Source organism: Crassostrea angulata, chromosome 10 (genome assembly GCF_025612915.1).
Source record: "Crassostrea angulata isolate pt1a10 chromosome 10, ASM2561291v2, whole genome shotgun sequence".
NCBI lineage: Eukaryota > Metazoa > Mollusca > Bivalvia > Ostreida > Ostreidae > Magallana > Magallana angulata.
The window spans coordinates 6,169,552-6,189,172 of record NC_069120.1 but is presented as its reverse complement, the minus strand read 5'-3'; the positions used below and the strand labels follow the sequence as shown (position 1 = coordinate 6,189,172).

General features: G+C 32.4%; 1 protein-coding gene across 1 annotated transcript in view; it reads right to left on the bottom strand.

Moving 5' to 3' along the window:
• The window catches only part of LOC128164822 (uncharacterized), a 52,438-nt gene that overhangs the window by 10,976 nt on the left and 21,841 nt on the right, over nt 1-19,621 (bottom strand). The window contains exons 2-10 of the mRNA XM_052828834.1: nt 13,756-14,109; nt 12,822-13,462; nt 12,509-12,665; nt 11,320-12,117; nt 11,052-11,230; nt 10,790-10,964; nt 10,605-10,699; nt 10,460-10,499; nt 10,176-10,291 (exon numbers count right to left, since the gene is read on the bottom strand). Coding sequence (XP_052684794.1) covers nt 10,176-10,291; nt 10,460-10,499; nt 10,605-10,699; nt 10,790-10,964; nt 11,052-11,230; nt 11,320-12,117; nt 12,509-12,665; nt 12,822-13,462; nt 13,756-14,109 — 2,555 coding nt within the window. The remainder of the gene's footprint in view (nt 1-10,175; nt 10,292-10,459; nt 10,500-10,604; nt 10,700-10,789; nt 10,965-11,051; nt 11,231-11,319; nt 12,118-12,508; nt 12,666-12,821; nt 13,463-13,755; nt 14,110-19,621) is intronic.

Sequence of the window (19,621 nt, the reverse complement as noted above, 5' to 3'; positions counted from 1 at the left end):
GGCGTCAGTAAATTTTGACCCACAATTCATAGTACCAATAGTTTCCAACCTCACGTTCTCACGAGAATCAAAGTAATTAAAACTTTTTAGAAGCATATAAGATATGTAATATTAAGAACATCGTGCTTTTTAAGTAATTAAAACAGTATACTTCGCGTAATTTTTTCTCAGGGGAGTTTTGAAGAGTCAGGCGACACTTAACCAACGTCAGCTTTGACGTCACAATAAGGACTGATAAGGGGAAATTACTCTAATTGAAGTTATTGTAAATCTTCTGAAATGACCAAAATCCTCTCAAAATCTTGCAAAGGCTAAGCTAAAGAACACCTGAAGATTAGAGACATTTCTTCAGATAAATTGCACTCATTTGGATGAATGCTCACATTTATTTTATTCACTACAATTACGGTAATTTCCTGGAACGTACACGTACAATGTAGCATCGCCCTTTTTTAAAAGGGGGTGGGTGGGTAGATGGCAGCCTCGTCCAAAAAATCTTTGCAAGCAAAAAAAAAAAATCATGAAAATTCTAATCCTTCTGACAGCTCTTTAGCAGTTCAATGGTTTCTTTATTTTCACTTCCATTTATTATATGCAAAGGGGGGGGGGCACCATGTTCTTTTAATATGATACCATCCGTGCCAACGAGAGATATTAATATAAGTTGTAGAACTTGTTTATCAATCGTTGTAAAATAAATAAAGTTCAGTTTTCAGTTTTAATATGATAAGCAAATATTTTTAAGCGTAAATAAAAAAAAATTAAACATTAATTATTTTTTTTTTAAAAGTGGAGGGCTCAAATACATGATAAGTCGATTTTCTTTGTGTAAATTGAAAAAAAAAAATGAAATATTATTTTTTTAACATGAGGGGGGGGGGGGGCTCTATGATGAGTCCAGTTTTATAATTATGTAGGTTTAGGAAAAAATGTCTACTGCAAAAAAAGGGGGGATAATCTGACCTTACAATCACTTTATAAGAGGAGTTACAGTGCAATGAATATTTATATATTAAAATCTTTATTATTCAACAACATTGTATCTGAGATTAAACTACTGTTCTACTAATAAAATAAATAAATAAATTATAACAAATCTTATAAACTATGAATAATGAAAATTTACTGAAAAATGTATGTTTTATTTTTTTGCATTCAATTTTTACGTTGTTAATTTTATTTTTATTGATTTATTATAATTGATTGTTTGATCACATGCTGTGCTCGCCCCAACGGTCTCACCGTAAAACATATTAGATATGATTTTTTTTCAGTTATTTTAAATCAAAAAAGGGGAAAAAGGATGTCGAAAAGCCCTTACTTTTTGTTGAAGACAAAAACAGTTCTAGTTAGGGCTTTTCGACTTTCGGTTGAAAAGACCTATTGTTTTCGTCTTTTTTTTTTTTATTGTTTTCGTACTGTTTCTTCTTATTTTTTTCCCACAAATTTTGTGCACGCGATTTCTCGAAAAATATTCGGCCGATTTCAAACATTTTTTCACAGATGATTGCCAGTGGTCATAATTCTGGAAGTTTTTTAAAATTTTCAAATCGTCACTTCCGGTTCCGATTTACCACCGATTTTGTATGTTTTTACGACCAATTTTGTGCGGAAATAAAATCAGAGATATGAATAAGAAATTTTCAGGAAAGGTAGAACATAGTTTGAAGTAGTGCAGAATGTATTTTTTGGCGCCAGTGGAGGCATTCTTAAGAGCCTGCATAGGCTCGAAAATTGGGTACGAATTTCGAATCAAAATTTTCATACGTTTTGATCTGTATCTTTTTATGAGTTTATATTTTGTTAAGACATATATAATAAAAGTGGTAGAGAATCAAAAGTTCTTTCCAACAAAATCAAGAAATAGGGGCTGGCCCCTTAAATGGGGGGCCGAGACACTCGTAAACTCTGTTACAAATGACTTAAAAACGATAAAGATTTTGTAATGCATTATAGAAGCATAGGTGAAATTATTGCCACGCCCATTTATTACGAATTTAAGGATTTAGAGGGGCCAAAGTACTTCAACTTTGACGCAATATATCTAGAGAAGGAGACATATTTTGTTAAGCATTGTAGAAGATAAAATGCCTGCATTTATGATTCTAATCAATTCCATTAATCAAAACACCAATGTCTGTCCCAATAAAGGATCTAGAGGGCTGGCTCCTAAAATATTCAATCATTTGTATCAAAAATGATCAACTGTTTTAGTTGGGTGTAAGAACAAAAACTGTTAGTATTATTAAGACCTTTTCAAAGAAATCATAAAAAGGGACTGTCCACTTTAATTAGGGACCAAGCTACTCGTGAACTCTGTTACAAATAACTTTAAAACAATCAAGGTTTGGTAATGCATTATCGAAGCAAAGTTGTTGATCGTTACAATATCTATCAGGTTAAATCAATGCCACGGCCATTTATTACGTAATTAGGGATTTTGAGGGGCCAAAGTACTTCGACTTGGACGCAATATAGCTAGAGAAGGAGACATATTTTGTTAAGCATTGTAGAAGATAAAATGCCTGCATTGATGATACTAAGCGATTCCAATAATCAAAACACCAATGTCTGTCCCCATCAAGGATCTAGAGGGCTTGCTCCTAAAATATTCAAGATAGGTAAAGTTAGCTACTAGTAACTGGCTACTAGTAACTGGCTACGAGAAGTAAGAAAACCTAGCTACTAGTAACTGGCTACGAGATAAAATCAAAGTTGGCTACTCGTAACTGGCTACTAGTAACTGGTTTCGAGAAGTAAGAAAAGTTAGCTACTAGTAACTGGCTACGAGATGAAAGAAACTTGGCTTCTAGTTACTTGTTACTGTTCATATGAGAACACATACCTAGGATTTTTATCTGTGTTCTTAAGATGTACATTGCACTATATTACTGTCAATTGTCAATATATCTCAAGTAGCTGTATATTTAAATTGAAGATATATGCCAGACTTGCTAATATCAACATTATGTCAAGTCATCCACATAATATTACGACACAATTACTCAGATATCCCTCTGTATTTTGTCAGCTACTTGTGATTTTTGTTACAAATATCTTTATTTTTTAGCGGTTTTGTCAATATATCTCAAGTAGCTGTATATTTAAACTGAAGATATATGACCGACATGCTAATATCAACATTCTGTCAAGTCATTCACATAATATTACGACACACTTACTCAGATATCTCAACTTATGTAGTCAGTTACTTGTGCATTTTGTTACAAATATTCGTATATTTTGGCGGTTTTGTCAATATATCTCAAGTAGCTGTATATTTGAATTGAAGATATATGCCAGATATTGGTTTATCAACACTCCTTTAAGTCATCCACGTAATATTACAAAACAATTACTCAGATATCGCTCTTTATGTGGTCAGCTACTTGCGCATTTTGTTACAAATATCCTTATATTTTGGCGGTTTTGTCAATATATTGCAAGTAGCTGTATATTTAAACTGAAGATATATGCCAGACATGCTATTATTAACATTCCTTCATGTCATCCACATAATATTACGACACATTTACTGAAATATCTCTCTTTACGTGGTCAGCTACTTGTGCAGTTTGTTACAAATATCGGTTTTTTTTTACGGTTTTGTCAATATATTGCAAGTAGCTGTATATTTAGATTGAAGATATATGCCAGATATGCTATTATCAACATTCCTTCAAGTCCTCCAAATAATATTACGACATAATTACTCATATATCCCTCTTTATGTGGTCAGCTACTTGCGCATTTTGTGACTAATATCCTTATATTTTGACGGTTTTGTCAATATATTGCAAGTAGCTGTATATTTAAACTGAAGATATATGCCAGACATGCTATTATCAACATTCCTTCATGTCATCCACATAATATTACGACACAATTTCTCAGATATCTCTCTTTATGTAGTCAGCTACTTGTGCATTTTGTTACAAATATCGTTATTTTTTACGGTTTTGTCAATATATTGCAAGTAGCTGTATATTTAGAATGAAGATATATGCCAAATATGCTCTTATCAACATTCCTTCAAGTCCTCCACATAATATTACGACATAATTACTCATATATCGCTCTTTATTTGGTCAGCTACTTGCGCATTTTGTGACAAATATCCTTATATTTTGACGGTTTTGTCAATATATCACAAGTAGCTGTATATTTAAATTGCAGATATTTGCCAGACATGCTATTATAAACATTCCTTCAAGTCATCCACATAATATTACGACACAATTTCTCAGATATCTCTCTTTATGTAGTCAGCTACTTGTGCATTTCGTTACAAATATCTTTATTTTTTGGTAGTTTTGTCAATATATCACAAGTAGCTGTATATTTAAATTGAAGATATATGCCAGATATGCTATTATAAACATTCCTTCAAGTCATCCACATAATATTACGACACAATTACTCAGATATCTCTCTTTATGTAGTCAGCTACTTGTGCATTTTGTTACAAATATCGTTATTTTTTGACGGTGATGTCAGTATATTGCAAGTAGCGGTATATTTATATTAAAGATATATGCCAGATATGCTATTATAAACATTCCTTCAAGTCATCCACATAATATTTTGACACAATTACTCAGATATCGCTCTTTATCTGGTCAGCTACTTGCGCATTTTGTGACAAATATCCTTATATTTTGACGGTTTTGTCAATATATCACAAGTAGCTGTATATTTAAATTGAAGATATTTGCCAGGCATGCTATTATAAATATTCCTTCAAGTCATCCACACAATATTACGACACAATTTTTCAGATATCTCTCTTTATGTAGTCAGCTACTTGTGCGTTTTGTTACAAATATCGTTATTTTTTGGTAGTTTTGTCAATATATCACAAGTAGCTGTATATTTAAACTGAAGATATATGCCAGACATGCTATTATAAACATTCCTTCAAGTCATCCACATAATATTACGACACAATTTCTCAGATATCTCTCTTTATGTAGTCAGCTACTTGTGCATTTTGTTACAAATATCGTTATTTTTTGACGGTTTTGTCAGTATATTGCAAGTAGCGGTATATTTATATTAAAGATATATGCCAGACATGCTATTATAAACATTCCTTCAAGTCATCCACATAATATTACGACACAATTACTCAGATATCCCTCTGTACGTAGTCAGCTACTTGTGCGTTTTGTGACAAATATCCTTATATTTTGGCGGTTTTGTCAATATATCTCAAGTAGCCGTATATTTAAATTGAAGATATATGCCAGACATGCTATTATCGACATTCCCTCAAGTCATCCACATAATATTACTACACAATTTCTCAGATATCTCTCTTTATGTAGTCAGCTACTTGTGCATTTCGTTACAAATATCTTTATTTTTTGGCGGGGTTGTCAATTCATCTCAAGTAGCTGTATATTTAAATTGAAGATATATGCAAGACATGCTATTATCAACATTCCTTCAAGTCATCCACATAATATTACGACACAATTTCTCAGTTATCTCTCTTTATGTAGTCAGCTACTTGTGCATTTTGTTACAAATATCGTTATTTTTTGGTGCTTTTGTCAATATATCACAAGTATCTGTATATCTAAATTTAAGATATATGCCAGACATGCTATTATAAACATTCCTTCAAGTCATCCACATAATATTACAACACAATTACTCAGATATCGCTCTTCATGTGGTCAGCTACTTGCGCATTTTGTGACAAATATCCTTATATTTTGACGGTTTTTGTCAATATATTGCAAGTAGCTGTATATTTAAACTGAAGATATATGCCAGATATGCTATTATAAACATTCCTTCAAGTCATCCACATAATATTACGAAACAATTACTCAGATATCGCTCTTTATGTAGTCAGCTACTTGTGCATTTTGTTACAAATATCTTTATTTTTTGGCGGGGTTGTCAATATATCTCAAGTAGCTGTATATTTAAACTGAAGATGTATGCCAGACATGCTATTATCAACATTCCTTCAAGTCATCCACACAATATTACGACACAATTACTCAGATATCTCTCTTTATGTAGTCAGCTACTTGTGCATTTTGTTACAAATATCTTTATTTTTTGGCGGTTTTGTAATCTCAAGTAGCTGTATATAGAATGCTGATATATACAAATTATGTTCATTTTAATATTATATTAGGACATCCACATGATATGACGACATAATTACTGATATATCTTTCTCAATCTCATCGGCTTTAAGTGCATTTTGTTATAAAAACTTCCATTTTCAACAGTTTAGTTGATAAACCTCAAGTAGCTGTGTAAAAAAATGAAGATATCTACTAGTGGTTGATTTAAACATTCTATAAGGTCACCAACATGATATTATGACACGATTACTTAGATATCCCTTTAAATCTCATCAGCTTTTAAAACATTTTGTTAATTTTTTTTTTTTTTTTTAGGATTTTGTCAATATTTTTCAAGTAGCTTTATGTATATATTGCTCATATTAACCAGTCATGTTTATTTCAACATTCTATTAGGTCATCCACATGATATAACGTCACAACTACTCAGATATCACTCATAATCTCGTCAGCTACTACTGCATTTCTTTATAAATATCTTCATTTTTAACACTTTCCATGTTACTCAAGTTTCTGTACATAAAGATTAAAGATTAAAGATATATAGTTTTTAATTTAAATATTGAAGAACAAAAAAAAATCTAAACTCATAAAGATTGTAAAAATCTTATCTGTAAGGGGATGGGGGAAGGGGGTGGGGGCAAAATTTACTTATAATTTCACTGGTTATTTTTTTTCATTCGCTTCATCTTTTTACGTGCACACAAAAAACGTATGGGGAGAAATAAAGATATTTGTAACAAAATGCACAAATAGCTGACTACATCAAAAGAGATATCTGAGTACCTGTCTCGTAATATTATGTGGATGACTTGAAGGAATGTTGAAAGTAGCATGTCTGGCATATATCTTCAATTCAAATATACATCTACTTGAGATATATTGACAACCCAGCAAAAAAATAAAGATATTTGTAAGAAAATGCACATGTAGCTGACTACACAATGAGAGATATCTGAGTAATTGTGTCGTAATATTATGTGGATGACTTGAAGGAATGTTGATAATAGCATGTCTGGCATATATCTTCAGTTTAAATATACAGCTACTTGCAATATATTGACAAAACTGTCAAAATATAAGGATATTCGTCACAAAATGCGCAAGTAGCTGACCACATAAAGAGCGATATCTGAGTAATTATGTCGTAATATTATGTGGATGACTTGAAGGAATGTTGATAATAGCATATGTTGCATATATCTTCAATTTAGATATACAGCTACTTGTGATATATTGACAAAACCACCAAAAAATAACGATATTTGTAACAAAATGCGCAAGGAGCTGACCACATAAAGAGCGATATCTGAGTAATTATGTCGTAATATTATGTGGATGACTTGAAGGAATGTTTATAATAGCATGTCTGGCATATATCTTCCAATTAAATATACAGCTACTTGAGATATATTGATAAAACCGCCAAAATATAAGGATATTTGTAGCAAATGCACAAGTAGCTGACTACATAAAGAGGGATATCTGAGTAATTGTGTCGTAATATTATGTGGATGACTTGACAGAATGTTGATATTAGCACGTCGGGCATATATCTTCAATTTAAATATACAGCTACTTGAGATATATTGACAAAACCGCTAAAAAATAAAGATATTTGTTACAAAATTCACAAGTAGCTGACTACATACAGAGGGATATCTGAGTAATTGTGCCGTAATATTATGTGGATGACTTGACATAATGTTGATATTAGCAAGTCTGGCATATATCTTCAATTTAAATATACAGCTACTTGAGATATATTGACAATTGACAGTGATATAGTGCAATGTACATCTTAAGAACACAAATAAAAATCCTAGGTATGTGTTCTCACATGAACAGTAACAAGTAACTAGAAGCCAAGTTTCTTTCATCTCATAGCCAGTTACTTGTAGCTAGCTTTTCTTACTTCTCGAAACCAGTTACTAGTAGCCAGTTACGAGTAGCCAACTTTGATTTTATTTCGTAGCCAGTTACTAGTAGCTAGGTTTTCTTACTTCTCGTAGCCAGTTACTAGTAGCCAGTTACTAGTAGCTAACTTTACCTATCTAAATATTCAATCATTTTTATCTAAAAAATGAACAATAATTTTAGATAGGTGTAAGAACAAAAAATTTTAGTATTTGTGAGACCTTTCAAATGAACTCAAGAAAAAAGGGTTGGCCCCTGAAATTAGGAACCAACACACTCTTAAAGTCTTTTACACATACCTTTAAAAAGATCAAGATTTTGTAATACATTATCGGAACAAAGTTGTTGATTGTAACAATAGCTGTTTGAAAAACTCATTGCCACACCCATTGATGACGTAATTAGGGATTTTATCGGACTAAAATCTTAAATCTTTAATGTGCTGTATGAGAAAAAGCAAAACACTTTGTTCAGCATTTTGAAGGATATTGACAATCGTATACATTATCTGAAAGGGAGTGGTTGAGGGGAAATTTCATTGATATTTTAATCGTATCGTTTAAAATTTGAACGGAAGACCTACTCGTTACTCGTACCGAGTTCGTATCTAGTTATTTTTTCCCCACAAATTTTGTGCACGCGATTTCTTGGACACTATCCAACTGATTTACACAATTTTTCACAGATGATTGAAAGAGATATGAATTTATTTTTTAAAATATTTTTGCCCTCGTCACTTCCGGTACCGATTTATCGCAGATTTTGTAACTTTTACGACCAATTTTGTGCACACTTGATCTCGAAAACTATCAGAGATATGATTATAAAATTTATAGCATAGTAGACCGTAGTCTGAAGTTGTGCCTATTGTTTTTGTTTTACGCCAGTGGCGCCATTCTTAAGAGCTCACTATGGCTCGAAAATTGGGTACGAATTTTGTTCCCCTTTTTTGTACACACGATTTCTCAGAGATGGCTTGATAGAGTTTCTTGAAATTTTCAGGAGTAGTAGAAAGAAATTATATCTAGAGTATCCATTTTTAATTTTTTTTCCAAAGTTCATTTCCTGTCATTTGTTACCTGTCCCGCGACTAAAAGCTTGTGACATTGAAATCTAAAAAATGATGAGGATTTAAACATTCAGACCTTGTAGGATTATAAGTTAGTTGTAGATGTCTTCAAATATTTTGTTTTGCTCGTCATAACTTCCGGTCGTCACCGGAAGCACTTCAAAAACTATTTTTCTTTTGCATTTGATTTGTTTCATATAGAGTAGAAATATAAGTATTAATTCTTACATATGTCATGTATCCGATGCTAAGTTAACACAAAAAATTCTACTTCCGGTGAGATATCTCAAATATCTCAGAAAGCGTTTTCTAAATAAATGTTTTACCCACGAGATCTCAGAAAGTCAGGTGATCAATACACGAAACCTATAGAAAATAGAAAATGCGTTTTACCGCTTTCATTTTGTCAACCTTCACTTCCGGACCTCACCGGAAGGGTTCAAACATGTCATGTTTTTTGAAAGTTTAACTGTTTTTCTTTGACAATTTTGGTAAAAATGATAAAACAAAATATACCAAGTTTTCTCTCCGAGAAATAAATACTAAATTTGTTACGATTTTTGAAAATATTTTTTAGAAATTAAAAGTTTATTTACTTTTAAAGTTCTAAAGTTATCTTTCTTTTGACATTGCTTATAGTTCTTATTTAGGCAACTGATTATACCAAGGCGTTGAAGATTTTGTACAACAAAAAAAAATAGATATTTTTTTTCCTGACATTTTATATAAAAAAGGGAAAAGATGTCGAAAAGCCCCTACTTTTTGTTAAAGACAAAAAAAGTTTAAGTTTTTTCTGTTGTTTGAACTACCTTAAAAATATCCCATTTTAAAACCATTTTAACAAGACATTGGACTTTCGGTCGGAAGGTACTATCTATTAATTGCATCAAAACAGGTTTAAAATGACGCTGGTTTCGAGTGAAGTGAACATAGATTACGTAGTCTTATCTCAAAAGTCAGAAAAATATTGTAGATTTCAAAGAGCATTGGCTGAGTGGCTAGCAATGAAATAGAAATGCCTACGTCACTTTGCTGTTTGATACAACTACCCAAAGTCCAAGTTTTTGTTAAAATGATTCAACCTCGATGTTAATTTTGTTTCTTTCATCGGAAAAAATTTCATTCAGTTCCAGTCCTATCTGTTCTTTCAGTCTACTGTTGTGTTCTGCCACGTCCAGTGAAAATGCAGTTGAAGGATCTGCAAAGTATACATTATTTTCACGACCAAGAGATGAATGCTCAAAGTAAAGGAAGAACTGGTTTTGATTTTTTTTTTATTTAGAAAAAATTTTGAAAGGCTTGAAGCTTTATACTTTTTTTTATACATAACATTGCTTAAAATCAGGAAATATAAAAGATGTTTGACCTTCGAGCTCTCTGTATGTTTGAATCGATGCTGGAATTCCCTGGAAATATGTAATACATTTTGAGAGAGGCAGAGAGAAAACGAGAGATTCCGACAGAGAACAATAAAAATGAGACAGTGACCAAAAAAAAGAGATTTAACTTACCCTTTCAAACACCGAGTTGGCCTGTTTCTGTCGCTCTGTAAGAGGAGGAATATCATATGTCTTGGTTTGAGAGCCGCTTACCCCAGAATATGTGTCTGATGACAAACAAAATAATGGATACAAATCATTAAACCATTTATCAGGCGTCATATACCATCTGCAACCATTAACAGGAACATTCCTACCATACAGACTGAAGATATCTCCCCCGTCAATATTGTCCAGGACCTCAAGCAATCTCTGTCTTAGGGCCTCCAGTTTGAGTCTTTGTTCAGGAACAGTAGCCAGTCCCTTTAAAATCATCCCCTGCACACGACGGGGTCGGTTAAACCCCTGAGGTTTAAGGTGGGTAAAAACTATCTGAAGGTATATAATAAATATTCATTAAAATGTGTTAATCATCCATATGTGGTGCATGAAGTGGTATAATACTAAACATGGTATTACATTGGTGACCATGTCATTTATGTCTGCGTCGCTGATATCGGAGTATGGCCAGGCGGCATAGTTCAGGATCTCGTCTGCTAAGATGTTGACGGACCAGACATCGCTGTAGATACTGTAATGTCCCTCAAGCAGACTCTCTGGGGCGGCCCAGCGAATAGGAACCCCTCTAAAATCCATATCTAGAGAGGAGAGATAGAGAATTTCGATAAAAAAATTACCTATTGATGTAAAGTTGGCCAATATTTTCATACTAGTGATACCACCCTACCTATGACTCCACAAACTATTCCACCATCCAGTATATCCGAAGGTCTTGCAGCCATCTCAAAGTTTTTCAGTTTCAAAAAATATCCGTCATCTGACACCATGCAGCCGTAGGAAGCCGTAGTGATATCTCTGAGCAGACATCCTTGATTGTGGACGTATATGACAGCTTTCACTGCCTGTATTATTATCCTGATTAGATCAACGATTGGGATTATATTTCCTTTTTCTCTTGCCTCCAGGAGGCGCCTCTGTAAGTTGTCGCCTGGAAGCCTCTCTTTGATGTAAAACCTTGGAAGTGATTGGTTGAAGGCTAGAAGCCTCGCCACATTTTTGTGAAAGTCTTCAGACTCTAATTCCTTTAAAACCTCGAGCTCATTTTCCATGTTTTCTACCCTGTATTGGCTTTTACTAGACGGGCCTTTTGTTATTTGGATGTTTTCATTGATATTAAAATATGCTGATTCCGTCGGAAAAGCTTCGTAAATGATTGTTATGGATGCTTCTACATCGCTAAATATACATTGTTTGCGCTCTAGTAGATTGTTTATCTTCGACTCTGGTTTTGATGTGTCAAAAATAAGACCAAATCTTTTTAGAAGAGTTTGTATATGGATTTCTGTTGCCGCCTTTGATTCCTGTACACCTTTTGTCTTTGCTATGTTCTTGTACCTGGAACGAACTCTGTCGTTGTGATGGAACAATAAGCAATGCGAGAAATTAAACCCATCTGATTGAAAAGTGTCGCTTTTCAGTATTGAACATATCTGATCTTCACAGCGGTCAAGTACATCTTTTTTAACTACAATAGATAATCAAAAATCATATTATACATATAAGTGTCACATTTTATAAACAAATCCATGTATTTTGCTGTTTTAAGCATTGGCCGTACATCTTTGAAATTTAAAAAATAAACCATTTGATTTTATTTAGAAGCAACAAAAAGATAAAGGAATAAAACGCAAAGATTAAAAGCGGATTTTTATATATTTGAGAGGAAGATTTGGTCTTTCTCTCTGCCTAGCCATATTTCTTCAAATACAAAAGGTAAAGACCTTCGTTTTGGTCTGGTGAGGTCAGAGGTCGATGCAGTAAGATACTTGGACCATTGATTCAGGCCCAAGATAAAACTTTGTCTTCATAGGGGCATTGTGCTTGACAAATCTCTTGTATATATTACTTAAAATTACCGTCATGATGTTCTTTCTGTAGTATACGGACCACGAACTGTCCTAGCAAGCAATGAAACCACTTAACCATTCCGTCATCATTAGACCCGTTCATAAACGAAGACAATCCCACCAGTTTCTCTACACCGGCCTTTAACTTTGCTGGTTTTGTCCGTGTCTAACAATATACCAATTGAATTAATCATAAGCAGTCTTTGCAATAAATACCTTATTTTACTATCTTGTGGTCATCTTTACTTTTATGTGAATACCTCCTTAAATTCTTAATATTTTGCCAAAATATACTTTAAAATAAAAAATGAATTATATTTACCAGATTTCCTGTATGAAAAAGAGCAGCTAGTCCCTTAATGTAAACATCTCCATCATCCCTGCTGAATTCTGGAAGAAAATCGTCCACATCTTCTCCTAAGAATGAACTGTCATCTAAGTCCATATTTTCTAGATCAAATATACATTTCGCTGTTTTTGAAAACACCTGAACATCCGGGTCACTTCTTTCCATGATACGTTTAGTTTTTGATTGCAGTGTACTAATAACACGCCGGACACACGCAATCCAATCGTCCATTGCTTCGACCGCCATTAGATAAATAAAGCAATTGAACACAATACCGAGTTGAATCAAAGGTTGGAAAGTGGAGAATGTTTTCTTGGTTTCCGTTATGGCAGTAAATAGCTGAACGGTGCCAATTTCATACAGATTCATCAGATCCTCTCTAGAAAACCGCCTATGATCAATATCCAAAATCATTTCGGTGAGTTCTTGAATACAAATACTTCTTACATATTTGTTTTTGCAGGAGAGAAGTAAAAAGACGTCAGCAATCTTGTTGTCCAGCTTTAGACTTGGAAGCAGATGAACAGTTATGAACTTCTTCAGATCCTGTTGATCATTTCCCTGTAGGTTGTCCATTTCTTGGCATACCTTGGCAACAGGTATTTCGTAGTTACCTGCAAAATTCATGTTGACCGGTATAAAACATTTGAAAAATATATTTTAACATATTACAAAGTCAAGAACTGAAAAACATAGGGGGGGGGGGTGGGGGTAAAACATAGGGAAAAAAAACTACAATGTATTCAAAAGTGACGATTCTTTATTAGCTGTTGTAGTATTATAAAGACTTAAGTGTTTGCTTAGACTTGAATTAATTTTTTTACAAGTAGCCATGGAAATTTAAAATTGTTGATTTCATTCAATTTTAATTATTATAGAGTTTTAGAAAGAATTATTGTAAATGCACCTTTAGGGGAGAAGAAAAATCTGCTGATCACAGGATTGTGATTGTCTTTTCTGTACGGAACAAGATTTTGTGCATCCAAAAACATTTTCTCTGAACTAATTTTCTTTTTTTTCTGTTTATTGCATTTGGCACCACCAGTTGTATATCCATACTCCTCGTCATCCAGGTCTTCCATTCGTCTGTTAGAGGATACATGTTGTAGGGGATGATTGCCAAGAGCATCTTTGCTGTAAATCTTCTTTGTGGCTGCATTCCTTAAGGGTTTCTTTGGAATGGGTGATCTCGGTAATACAGGTGGAATTACCGATGGTATTTCATAGTAGACATTGTCTTTGGTTTCAGGATTAGAGGAAGCTGACAGTTTAATATATTTAAAATAGATCTTTGTATAATAGTTTCAATCAATACAAATGCTTGTAGCATGCAAAAGTCTTAGATGTAAGAAATGAACATTTTATTTTGTAGCAGGTTGCATTATAGGGCCAAGATCAATTGATAGTGTGTTTTCTATTCCCCGACAAACCCTTAATTTCATGATGCAACTTTAAAGGTATGATTGAGATATTGTCTGGAGGTAATCAGTTCAGGTTTTCAATTTTAAAATATCAGTATATATCTCTTCCCATCTCTTACACGTCAGGCTGGGCAGATTTGAAAATAGCAAAAAATATGAAAATACAATAAAAATACTTCATCTGTTTCGGGTCAGAACAGAAATCGCACCATTGTATTTTTTATTATATATGACAAATGATATGGTTTCCGATCAAAAAGCGTTATATCTTAAATATACATTTTTTTTAGATATGTGTTTGTCAGGCTACCAAGTTCTTTTGAAAAGAGAAAGCAATGAAAGAAGAGAAAGTATGAAATAAAAGCAGTTTGTACCTTTTTCTTTTTATTTTTCGGCTTGCTTTTAAACATCTCTCAAAATCAGGTAAAATGATATTGAACTCAGTAATTCATAAATTTCAATATATTTCTCTAAAAATTGTATGTGCTAAAATACAGGATAGTTTGTGCTAAAATGGAAGCAGGAAGTGAAAACAGCAACTTTGAGAAATGCACTGTGCCTTTCCCATTTTCAGATTTTTATATTTTATTAGAGTTTCAGAAGCAACACTGCTCACCTGAGCTAATTAAGAACTCAGTAACAATTTATTTAGAAGTCGGTGTTCTGAGATTCAGATCTGGAGATTCTGCAAAATAGCACTTGAGATGTCAATCTTAACAACTTGCAATGGCAAATTGGGGGAGGGCAAAAATTCGTGAAACAGAAAAGCAAGCATATCGCATTTTAAACTAAAGTTTGTTCAATGCATAGTTAGGCCTACTTCAGATGTACACTTATCTTCTTCCCAATTGCAGTCACTTTAAGAGATACGTTTTAAAGGGGCATGGTCACGATTTTGGTCAAATTTTATTTTTCTGTTTTTATTATTTACAATGCTTTGGAAAGGCATTCTTAATGATCAAATGAAATTTTGGTGCAGCCGATGAGTTTTAAGCAAGATACAGGCCTCCCAATTCTTCGTCATGTAAACAAGGCTCGTGCCCTGTTTTTGTTTACAAAGGTTTAATATACCAGTAAACATTCTTTTTCAAATGACACTCAAAGTTTGGTTTCCTATTGAAAATGCCTTACTAAAGCATCGTAAACATAAAAATCGGAAAAATAATTTTTGACCAAAATCGTGACCACGCCCTGTTAAGATAGTTTTAACTTTAGACGGGCCATGGTCACGATTTTAGTCAAAATTTATTTTTCCGTTTTTAATGTATACAATGCTTCCGTAAAGCATTTCAAATAGTTAACCAAAATTTGAGCGTCAGTCGTCGAGTTTTACGTGAGATACCGAGCTTACAATTCTTTGTAATCTAAACAAAGGTCAGGTCATGTTTTTGTTTACATTTTGATTTTTTCAGCTTAAGACCTTAATAAATGTGATTTTTGCAAGAAACTGTGTACTTATGTTCAAATTAAAACTAATCATTAAAAAAAACATTTTACCGTATATTGAACGAATGTAAACAGAAACATGGCACAAGCCTTGTTTACATAACAAAGAATTGTGAGCTCTGAACTTGCTTATAACTCGAATACTGACTGAATTTACGTGATTTGGTCAATTTACAACTTTTCCAAGAAGATTCAAATTATTTTTCGATATCGTGGAAAATGTTTATCCAGTTGTTATGAAAGCACTCCTTTTAATCGTGACCAATAAAATTTTCCAGACACCTGACAGCTTTATTGGTAATTTTAACTTCCAAAATTTTTATTATATAGATTCTTTAGAGTTCCTAATAGAACGCAATCTGTTTTATTTATATTTATTTTTGATCCTGCGGTTTTGCAAAATTCATTAAGTATACATGTTAAGAGCGTGATCCATTTAATTTTCTTCTTTTAAAGCTAAACTTATACCATCTGCTTGTTAGATATTTTTAAGCTCGGAGTTGTTAATTGTTATTCCTTTGTGAATATGATAATTCGCTTTAATGAAAAAAATCTTTAAGTGCTTTATAGAAAAAAAGGACCAATGTGGTCTTGTGAACACTGATAAATATTACTTAGAGGACAATCCAACCCAAGGGAATTATCTTTTTACCTGTTTTATACAGCTTCTCTGCATTATTCATAAGATCTTCTTCAATTCTAATAATTAATCAAGTGTCATCATTTTCAAGTTTAAGAACTTCTTTATTTGAGATAGATATCAATCATTTTTTTATTTTATATATTTACTATATACTAGAATACAGTTCTTCATAAACAATGAGTATTTCTCCTTAAATTGCATTCGTTTTAATGTTTTTCGATCCTTCTTTTATTTTTATTATTTTTTAGCATTGTTTGGCAATTATTGGGGTTTTGTAAGCTAAAATATATTATAAATTTGATTCCTCTTCCTTAATTCATTTTAACCTTTGATCTTATTTGAGCTTCTTTTGATTTTTTGTCATTGTGCTTTTAATGTCTTAAGCCTTTTATAGTTAAAAATTCAGTACCTTCTTTTTTATTTTGCTTGTTTAGCACTTTATTTTATTAATTTTGGACAATAATAGATTTTTTTTCATATTGTTCAAAATTAAAAATATCATCTTTAACTTTTCAATTTTTCCAATAGTGCTTATGATAGGTTTATTTATTTTCATTTTCGACATAGAACACATTTAATTTCCAATATCCCGGTCTTCTTTTTGTTTTATATATGCCATAAATGAATTTTTAAAAATCTTTGATTGCAAATTTTGTTTCCGTTTGAGTCCGTTAAACCTTAAATATTGTTTATTCATAATGAAACGATTGGTTAATTATTACGTTATTAATTCCCCTTTTTAGCATCACACCAAGTAAAACCTGTCATATCCAGATTTAGCTTTTCCCACATATCAATTTAATTTAAATGCTCTATCAGATCTTTTAAATAACGAACGCTTTTATCAGCGTTCTTATGCATTTTACAATTATTATATCCACAAAATATAATATTTTCATTCATATGATGCTTTGATAAACTTTTTCATATTCAGCTTTATTTATAATGCACTCAACAAGCATACAGATTAATTCAAGTATACAGTACACAGAAAAATAAAAGGAGATTTCCTGAAAATGGCTGCAATAGGTTACCTGAGTGACTCATGGGACCAAAATGATTACTTGATAATCATCATTGTTTGTGGGGGACCTATGTTCATGGATTTCACCCTTGCCAACGAATTTACATCCCCACGAACCTAAACACAATCATTTGTTCAAAATTATTTAGATTTAATATCCAATTACACTACGAACGAAATTACGTCCACACTTTTGGGTACCCACGAACTTTGACCACCACGAATAAAAATGATTCCACAGTACACGTTTATTATTAGGGTCTTCAGCGGAAGACCTTGCTATAATTCTATTGTTTCTTTTTTACTTTTCTTATTATTAAGGTCTTCCGTCATCAGCGGAAGACCCTTCTGTTATTCTATTGTTTCTTTTTCACTTTTTAAATTCTTCCGTTTCCAACGGAAGACCTAATTGTTATTGCTTTGTTTCTTTTTCACTATTATTATTATTGTTTTTTTCTGTCACTTTTTCTCAAAAATACTTCAGCCGATTTTCATGAAACTTTCAAATCTTATTCATAACAAAATTTGTAAGAAAATTCCCCGAGATTTTTTTGGTTGTCACTTTCGGTACCGAGGTATTAAAAATTTTACGTTTTTGCTTGTTCACAGTTTTTCTCAAGGTTTTTAACATAGGGCTTTCAAATTTTCAGGAATGATTGAAACTTGCTAGCCGCAGTGCCCTCCGCATATCCGAACGTCCGCCGTTACTTCCGGTCGTCACCGGAATGAAATGAAAAACCTTAATTTTTCATTTTTTTGGACCTGAATTTTGTTAATGTTTTTATTCGATAGAGACGCTCTCAAGACATCCGAAAAGGAAATTTGTTTTAAAATCGATCCACGCATTCCCGAGATTTTGGGCTCCAAAGTTCTAAAGCGAGAGTCTGCGTAGCTCAGTCGTTAGAGTGTTGGAGTGTTGGCCCAGGCGACCCGGGTTCAGTCCCCAAGTGCCGATTATTTTATCTTCCTTATTTGTGTTTTGTTTAACGATTTTATCTTTAAAAAATGGATTTGAATGTTTTCCGTTTTCTTTTTGTCATAAAACAAAAATAATAACTGCTTTTTTCAGTACAATATAGAGCGGTTTGTTCCCGTTTTGCACACATTTGAAAATTAGGTATCGAAAAAATGTGTGCGAAACGGGAATTTGATCAGGAGAGATAATTGCTTAATTGCTATAGTCTTTATCACAGTTCCTTTAAGGTTAACCGACAATAAAATAAATAAAACATACCTACTCGCCATTGATGTTTACATTTATTTTATGTTACAATATAACTTGCATAAAAGCACATTTACATAATAATTGATATCCATGTTCTTGAATTTAATTTCAAATATCGATTTGGCCATGAACAATTTTATCTATTTCTTTAAACAAAACAGATTATTGCATAATGTTGTATATGTAGTGCTTTTGTTTAACTTCCACATGCTACAAGTTTGAAGAGAAAATATCATATGTTAATATTTAATTATTACTTTTGCTGATATAAATGGAGGATATGTGACTAGGGAAAAAGCTGCTAAATATTTTTCATTTATGCTGCGGCTTGAATAATCGAAATAAATAGACAAACTGTATGACGATGCAATGATAAATCGGCATATTTATATGCTTCAAAGACTGTAAAGATATTTTCACAAGCCTATCAAATGTAGAACTAAATAAATTCATGCATTTTCTTCAGTTTGAGTATCGAATCAATATTGAAATTATTATTTATGTCGGATTTTTTTGTGCTTCATGTATTTAGCTACTTATTTGAAAAACCAGAAAGTGACCCGCAATATAAGCGGGATGTCGATCATAAGATTTTACTAGACAAGGTTGCTACTTCAAAGAGAGAAATATTTTGTGATAAAGATCTGTTTCCTTTCTGTTGATACCAAACAGCCAATTATAAACATGCGTTTTAGATATTTTGCAACTTAGTAACTGTTGTAAAAAGAAACACGGAATACCCCATATGATTGTACATATAGTTTTCCCCTTCGTCATATAATTATCGATTGAAGCAGCTTCCAATTGGCTTAGCAATTTTTCCTCAATTTATTTAGTTTTATATTAAAGGTAAATGGACAAAAATGTAAAAGTCAAATCATTGTTTATAATTTATATTATTAGTGAGCGGAAATTTAAGACTAAAATATCATTATCTTTATTTTATCAAATGAAAAAACGATGATAGCTGTTAGTTATTAGACCTAAAACTCAACAAAATATCTATTTTCTTGT